Source organism: Homarus americanus, unplaced genomic scaffold (assembly GCF_018991925.1).
Source record: "Homarus americanus isolate GMGI-L3 unplaced genomic scaffold, GMGI_Hamer_2.0 scaffold18884, whole genome shotgun sequence".
Lineage (NCBI taxonomy): Eukaryota > Metazoa > Arthropoda > Malacostraca > Decapoda > Nephropidae > Homarus > Homarus americanus.
This window is the reverse complement of record NW_024741393.1, coordinates 332501-341178: the sequence shown is the minus strand read 5'-3', so window position 1 is coordinate 341178 and position 8678 is coordinate 332501. Positions and strand designations below refer to the sequence as shown.

The 8678-nt window shown below is 42.1% G+C and overlaps 1 protein-coding gene across 1 annotated transcript in view; it reads right to left on the bottom strand.

Annotated features, from left to right (window-relative positions):
- Positions 1-1135: 1135 nt before the first annotated feature.
- The window catches only part of LOC121875888 (TIR domain-containing adapter molecule 1-like), a 15370-nt gene continuing 7827 nt past the window's right edge, over positions 1136-8678 (bottom strand). The window contains exons 2-3 of the mRNA XM_042380620.1: positions 7506-7683; positions 1136-1403 (exon numbers count right to left, since the gene is read on the bottom strand). Coding sequence (XP_042236554.1) covers positions 1136-1403; positions 7506-7683 — 446 coding nt within the window. The remainder of the gene's footprint in view (positions 1404-7505; positions 7684-8678) is intronic.

The window sequence follows — 8678 nt, the reverse complement described above, 5'->3', positions numbered from 1 at the left end:
TAATAGCTCAGCAGCATCAACACCTCCCTCTCTCTCTCTCCCCCACTCAGGACCCGACCAAGACAAAGGTAAACACCTCCCACTCATAAACCAGAAGTCAATTCACCACATTACTGCACTAGCGTAGCTAGGGGGGGGCGGGGGGGCGGCACTTTTGGGTCTGCTCATCACCCATATCTGCAGCTACTGGAGACGTTAATCCTTCCCTTTGTATCGGCGGCAAGTTAATCCTTGTCGTGTCTGACCTAACACCTGACCCACATCATCACGGCCACGTCATGAGCTACGTACACCCTTGCTATGCGCCCCCCTCCCCCACACACACAACCTGTAACCTGTTGAGGATTAAGGAAACAACTTCAAACAAGTACGCCAGTGAGCTCATGTGGTGTGGGTCAGGTGTTAGGTCAGACACGACGAGGATTAACTTGCCGCCGATACAAAGGGAAGGATTAACGTCTCCAGTAGCTGCAAAACCATGCAGTCTCGGGTCATATCAGTTCATGTACAGCCGACCAATCCACCAGTTACAAGCAATTCACTTCAGTTCTCCACAAGTCTCCATCGTGACAAGACGAGGGGAGGCTAGACGACTTTTAAGTTCTCTTGTGTTTTCGATCCAGTTATTTACTTCGTTGGAAGACATAATACTATAAGGTAAGAAATATTAAAGTATTGGTTAAAAATATTGATGTGACTTTTGCTGCGGTACTGAGATTAAATATTAAGATTTTGTTTCACAGCATTGCGATTTTATACCAAGACACTATCCTCACTGGGGTACAGACAAAAGCCCCCCCGACAAAAGCCACCCAGACAAAAGCCCCCCAGACGAAAGCCACCCAGACAAAAGCCCCCTACTTTGATCGGGGTGGCTTTTGTCTGACAACAGTAAGGCAAACTATTTAATATATATATATATATATATATATATATATATATATATATATATATATATATATATATATATATATATATATATATATATATATATATATATATATATATATATATATATATATATATATAAAAGAGTGAGTCACTGTGCAATATGTATTTTTTGTGGGGGCACGGGGGGTGGCGGCAAACTCAAGGGCCGCCCCGGGCGGCACACACTCTAGCTACGCCACTGACATTAGATTTTACTCGGATGTTTTTTCCACGATGAGCTGTTGTGAGTGAGCTGTTGGTATGGAGCTAAGGTGGAGTGAGCTGTTGGTGGAGTGAGCTGTTGGTGGAGTGAGCTGTTGGTGGAGGAGTCGTTGGTGGAGTGAGCTGTTGGTGGAGTGAGCTGTTGGTGGAGTGAGCTGTTGGTGGAGTGAGCTGTTGGTGGAGTGAGCTGTTGGTGGAGTGAGCTGTTGGTGGAGTGAGCTGTTGGTGGAGTGAGCTGTTGGTGGAGTGAGCTGTTGGTGGAGTGTAACAACAGATTTACCCGTTAGTGTCATATTCGCTGTAATATAGTGTAACAGAACCGTCTCCAACACTTGTAAACTCTGAGGGTGTTGGTGAGTGTTGGGGGTGGTGGTGGAGGGTCATGTCGCCAACACTGAGGTTAATGGTGGGTAGGGTGTGAGGGAGGAGGAGGGGCAGGAAAGGAGGGAGGGTAGGAAGAGGAGGGAGACAAGTGTGTCTGTGTGTAGAGGAGACACACACGCACACACACACACACACACGTACACACAGCCCCGCGTGCCAGACAAGTTAGGGAAAAAGAAAAAATCAGGGAATGTTAGAACACGAAATATAATGAAGGAGGGGAAAGTGGAGGTAAATTTCTAGGGAATTTTTGGAAGCTGGGAATATAGTGCGGGGATAAAAGCTGTACAAGGAAGGAAGGATGGCAGGGGAAAAAAACCCTCACTAATGGAATTGCAGGGTAAGTTGAAGAGGGCGGGGAAATTAACTACGAAATACAGAGGAAATCGAGAAGGGCGGGGAAAATAACTACGAAATATTCATAGTAAATAATTTCACACAGAAAATATTTTAAAGTTTAAGATTGACGTAGTGGAAGAAAATAAATAAATAAATAAATAAATAAATAAATAAATGGTGAGCGTTGTGTCGCATTAGGAAGAACAAGAATACCGAGATGTCATACTTAGACTTTCATGAGATGGAGATATTGAATATTTTAGTGTGTGTGTGTGTGTGTGTGTGTGTGTGTGTGTGTATGTGTGTGTGTGTGTGTGTGTGTGTGTACTACCAGGATTATTGAGCACAGATCACTAACTTAGTTCTATATGATTTACTTTCTATGTGAGTTACCGCCCATGTGAGTTACTATGTGAGTTACCGTATGCTCTGAAAATCGAGTTATGACAGTGTGTTAGGGCGGGTGACCTACTCCTTTGAGCGTATTATTGTTATATAGGGGAGGCTTGTTTGCATAAATATCTCTCTCTCTCTCTCCCTCCCTCTCTCTCTCTTTGATGACATGATGATATTCTCTCTAACATAACCCGTATAACATGATATTCTCTCTTACGTAAGCTGGTGTTAGTATCAGGCCGACTTAAAACCTCCCCGGAAATACCGAGATGGAAATATATTTTTGGCGGGAGAGAATGTGAAATAACTCCGTCCTCTGGCTTCGTGCGGGCTGGTCGTGGACGATGTTGCAATTTAACGAGGACGTGGACGATGTTGCAGTTTACCACGGCTCAGTTACTATGACAACACAAAACTAAATAAATAAATAAAGTAAATACCTCAAATATGTCATATAAGGAGATAAAAGGAAGGAAAAAAAATCACCAGGGAAAGAATTGTGCAAAAACTCAATGTTGTGACGTAATTGGGACTATTGATGAGGTGTTGATGTAATGAAGTTAATCTCTCTCTCTCTCTCTCTCTCTCTCTCTCTCTCTCTCATCTAAACTGAAAACAAAAATAAAACTCAAAGCTAAAACCTGCATGGAAACACACAAGTGGAAATAAAACGAGACGGGAGAATTTTTTTTACTGAGTGAGGTGCAACAAGTGAGGGAGGGAGGGAGGGAAGGAGCGAGGGATGGAGGGAGAGAAGGAGGGAGGGAGGAGCGAGGGATGGAGGGAGAGAAGGAGGGTAGAGAGACGTGGGAAAGCTATGGTAGATATTCTTGAGGTAAAACTGAGAGACTGAAATATAATCATTGTTTAGCTGTGAGGTGAATATGATAGCTTTTCTCTCTCTCTCTCTCTCTCTCTCTCTCTCTCTCTCTCTCACCACCTAGGCAAGGCAGCCCTATTAAACCACCCTCTTTTCTTCACTACCTGAGAATCATTGAGTTACCTGTTGGTCTTTCAGGTGTTCAGGCAGGTGTGTGGGAGGAAACTCTATTCTTGGTTGCCTCCAGCGTGTGACAAGTCTATTAAGTGAGTGAAGAGGCTTTGTGAGTGTGTGTGTGTGTGTGTGTGTGTGTGTGTCAGGGGGTAGATGGGGGTATTCTTTGAGGGGGAGGGGGATAAGGGGGATGCGGAGAGGCTGGTTGGGAGTAATAACACCTGGTCATTTCGTCAAATTAGGCAACAAAAGCCCGTTTATTGGAGATGCATCAAAGTCAATTGTTTTGATAATCCATTTTGCCAGATTAACACAATTAACGTTAGCAGAGGTGTGGGTTGTAGGTGTGGGTTGTAGAGGTGTGGGTTGTAGGTGTGGGTTGTAGGTGTGGGTTGTAGGTGTGTGGGTTGTAGAGGTGTGGGTTGTAGAGGTATGGGTTGTGGGGTGGGTTGTAGGTGTGGGTTGTAAGTGTGTGGGTTGTAGGTGTGTGGGTTGTAGAGGTGTGGGTTGTGGGTGTGGGTTGTAGGTGTGGGTTGTAAGTGTGGGTTGAGGGTGTGGGTTGAAGGTGTGGGTTGTGGGTGTGGTTGTAGGGTGTGGGTTGTGGGTGTAGTTTGTGGGGTGTGGGTTGTAGGTGTGTGTGGGTTGTGAGGTGTGGGTTGTGAGGTGTGGGTTGTGGGTGTGGGTTGTAGGTGTGGGTTGTAAGTGTGTGGGTTGTAGGTGTGTGGGTTGTAGAGGTGTGGGTTGTAGGTGTGGGTTGTAGGTGTTGGTTGTGGGTTGTAGAGGTGTGGGTTGTAGAGGTGTGGGTTGTAGGTGTGGGTTATAGGAACAAACAAATACAATCACAGACATCACACAACCACACAAACACACAAATGTATACACCACACAAACACATACACACACATAAACACAAATGGATGCAAAAAAGCAACCACAAACACCCACAAACACCCACAAACACCAACCAATACACCCACAATCACCCACAATCACCCACAATCACCCACCTCTCCCACCCTCAAACTTCCACCAACCTCACGTAACGATGCTAATTTCTTCTATAACCAAAGAAAAATTCCTAATACCTAGAATGAAAACCTGTGTAGTGACAAAGTAGACAAGTTTACCTATTCATTAAGGGAGTTTACTATAACAAGGAAGAACAAAGTTATGTAAACCCATATGAGTATAGTTTACACCTGTTTGTGATTACCTGTACTTATGGTAATGGGGTTAATTAGGTTAGGTATATAGGTGAAGTTATATTTAAAAGGTACCTGTTTTATCATGGTGTTGTTGTTATAGACAGACAGACACTCAGGCACACACACACACACACACACACACATACATACACACATACATACATACATACATAGTGTTGCATTATAATAGTACTGAAAATATGACTAAACATATTACCAGTCGATATTTAGTGCCACTTGACAGGAGTAATGGCACCTCATAATTAGTGCCACTTGACAGTATGTTATTCGGTAATTTATGGCACTTTCGAGATAATGGCGCTTGGCAATTAATGGCACTTGACAGGTAAATCCATATGTTAATTAATGGCACTTGACAGGTAACTCGTATGTTAATTAATGGAACTTGACAGGTAATTCATATGATAATTACCCTTAACAAAAGCCATTTATCATAAGACATAATAATTCCCCGCTACCAATTAAACCCGGGAAATAATTCGTAGCTCATACAGTACTAAAAATCCCTAGATAAAATCCACTCACATGCGGGAATGGAGTGACGTGATTGGTCCTCGCCTACCAATGTTTATTTCGCTATTCGGGTGGACTTGGGTGAATCTCTCTCTCTCTCTCTCTCTCTCTCTCTCTCTCTCTCTCTCTCTCTTTCTCTCTTTAGTGAAATAATCTGGGGTTCTAATCACCCTTCCCCAACACACCAAGCACAAGGTAACTATCTACCTGTTGCTCATTTGTGCGTTGGCTGAGTGCAAAACCAGATGACTGTCGACCTTATTGACTCTCCTAATAGCACTATATGGCCCCTACCACTCCATAGGGGGTAGATAATAGCAGGTGTTCAAAAGTGTTCATAAATATTGTTGTAACTTAATGAATATAAAGACAGATTAATTACCTTAGACTTATTTTTCAATTATTTTGTTTCGTGTGGGAAGTAAGATCTAGTGAATGGTGTGTAGAGGAGAGAGAGAGAGAGAGAGAGAGAGAGAGAGAGAGAGAGAGAGAGAGAGAGAACTACAAAGAAACAGAATACGAAAGAACGAAAGAAATATAGAAAAATAAGAAAAACGAAAAATACAAAAGCTCAGAAAATGCTAAAAAAAAAAGGTGAAGTAGAAAATATTGATAAAGACGTGACAGATAGATCTATATTTACATGTTATCACAGTCATCACTAGACGAGGAAGAGGAAATTGGAAACATGAGAAATGGTCTGTGTTGTGCGTGTGTGCTTGTGTAATTCTTGGCTTGGACCCAGAACCGGTAAGATCTTCCCCCCCTCCCTCCCTCCCCACACCCGTCCCTTGTCCCCACAAAAGAACCCCACCTCACGACGGCCCCCTTCCCCCAGGGATTCCACCCCCCCCAACTCCCCTTCAAGCAAGACCCCCCCCTCCCCTCCCTCCCTGGAGCTGTTGAGGTGCACAAAACACCAAACATTGAGACACCGGCAGCAACAACACCAACCTCCACTAGACTAAGTTGAAGACCATTAATAATAAGTGTGATCTGTGGGAGAGTTATGGCGCTTGTCGTCTCGCCTCACTTACCAGGAAGGAAGATTTATTGTAGACGACACTGCTGTTGGGTCATGAGGCCATAAGATGTGACTCAACCTAACCTAACCTAACCAAACCTAACCTAACCTAACCTAACCTAACCTAATTTGACCAAACTTTAAAACTTTATTTTATTTACATCAATTTATCCCTAAACTATTATAAAAACACAGAATATTCCCTGTCTATGATAATGAAGGGAAGAATACCGGCCAAATATTTCCTTAAAACCTTTCCGTTTCTAGTTTTTGCTGGGGATTTTTTTACCTGTAATGGGGGAAAATTCAAAGCTTTTCTATCGTGGTTCAGGGAAATATTTAACGTACAGGGGGAGAAAGTTTGTCCCCGCCACAGCTCCTCCCAGGTCGAGAAAGTTTTAATGGGCTGATGATAACACTGTATGTATAGTTGTATACCTGGCCAGGCAGATTAATGGGGCCAATTACCTGTGATATAACTGGTTCTGGGGTAGGGAGGGAAGGGATGGAGGAGGAGGATGGGGGGTAGTCGGGGTGGAGGAGGGTATTGGAGGTAGAAGGGGGGGGGGGTAATTGCAGGTTAATTGCCCCTCTGTTTACCTATATCCTGGTGGTATATTTCCGGTATACAGAAAAACCTCCATATAACGGACTTCTCTCTCCATATAATACATTAGATGGGGTTACACATCTGATGGACCCTCGATATAACGACCTTTCTTCCCTATATTATTTCCCTCAATAATTCGGTATATTCTTCTCTATAATTCGGTATAAAACTCTATAACTCGGTACATAACTCTATAACCCGGTATATAACTCTATAATTCGGTATATCCCTCTCTATAATTCGGCATATAACTATAATTCGGTATATAACTCTATAATTCGGTATATCCCTCTACATAAATAGGTATATTCCTTTCCCTAACATTATTTGGTTACTAATAAGAAGTGATTCACCTTGACTTAGCGTTAATTGGTTTCCAGTTACCTGAGAGATACACCTGATTGTAGACATAACTTACCTGTACTCCTAATTACCTGCAGGTAGGCTGTCTGTATCGCTACCTGTGTCTCATTAGCTTACGTAGATTTCACATATAGTATTGCCTGTTTTGCATATACTTACCTATTTATTATATTGAAAGTGTGAATTAAATACATACATACATACATACATACATACATACATACATCAATCAAATCGTCATACAAGTTAATGCATAATATATTAATGTATACCGTTTTTCAATAATGTATAAAAAATTCCCTAAATGTTGTATGAAATGTATGGTTGAATAATGAATGGATGAAAGATATTGTTTACTGTTGCGTGAATCATGCTGTTGACTGTTGTATGAAATATCTCGCTAAATTATGCATTGGATCTAATTTGAATTTACTTTAACTTACTCTAACCTAACCTAACCAAACCTCACCTCACCTCACCTCACCTAAACTTAACGTAACCTACCTTGAAGAATTGAGCAGACTGAGCAGAACCACGGAGGCAGGCTGAGCAGGTCCACTGGGGCAGGCTGAGCAGGTCCACTGGGGCAGGCTGAGCAGAACCACGGAGGCAGGCTGAGCAGGTCCACTGGGGCAGGCTGAGCAGGTCCACTGGGGCAGGCTGTCTAGTGCTGGCCGTAACACTGTAAACAACACGTTAGTATGCATTTAGTAGCGTCCTCAACAAACTCACTGCGTACTAACTTACTCCAGATCACGCAATTTAGGCTACAGTGCCCTGTGTGTGTGTGTGTGTGTGGGTGTGTGTGTGTGTGTGGGTGTGTGTGTGTGTGTGTGTGTGTGTGTGTGTGTGTCTAACCTACCATTCATTGTATCTAGACCTATAATCAAGTCAAAAATTTGGTATATTATATCATATTATCTAATCAATTATCCTGGTTAGTACATGTAATGCCCTCAGCCTGGTAGCACCTATAAGGGTGGGTTATGACGTATGTGTGTGGCCGCGTTATCTCGCTAGACTAACAGGCTCTAGTCCAACTGGTTATTATTATATTGTTGTCTTTAAGGTGTTGCTTCTATTGGTGGTTCTTCAATATTGCTCTAAACTTTTGACTCTATAAATAGTTACATAGATAAAGATATGTAAAGGGTCAAAATATTTAATAGTTTTCTCCTAATAGAAAGTTTATACCTCAAAGGATGAAACCAAAAAGTCACATGTGGAAAGTTCCGGCATTTAAAATTTTAAAAACTTGATTAAAAAAAATTTAACTTTTGAAACACTAAGAAAAAAAAAAGAGGGGATATTTTTCCTCATCAACGAAAACTTCTGATCTTAAGAAAAAAAGTAAGAAAAACAATTAAAATCCCAGATTCCAGTAACAAATAAAATATACTTGAAATAGATAGAAGTAAAATAAAGTTTAGATCTACTTCAAGAATCAAATTATATAACTTTTCCTCGTAAAGGTAAAAATTTTCCTCCTCAAAGGAAAAAGTAGCGAGAGAGTTTTCCTCCGCATCTTTCTCGAGTGATCCTCTGGCTCGTCTCAGGAGCCATCCAATTGGTCGGTCCGGACAGGAAAATAACCAATCAGAGGCACCTTTTGTAGGGGATCAGAGGCTCGCTATTGGTGCTCGTCTACTGGGCTTTGTATGTGATCTACGCTACCTG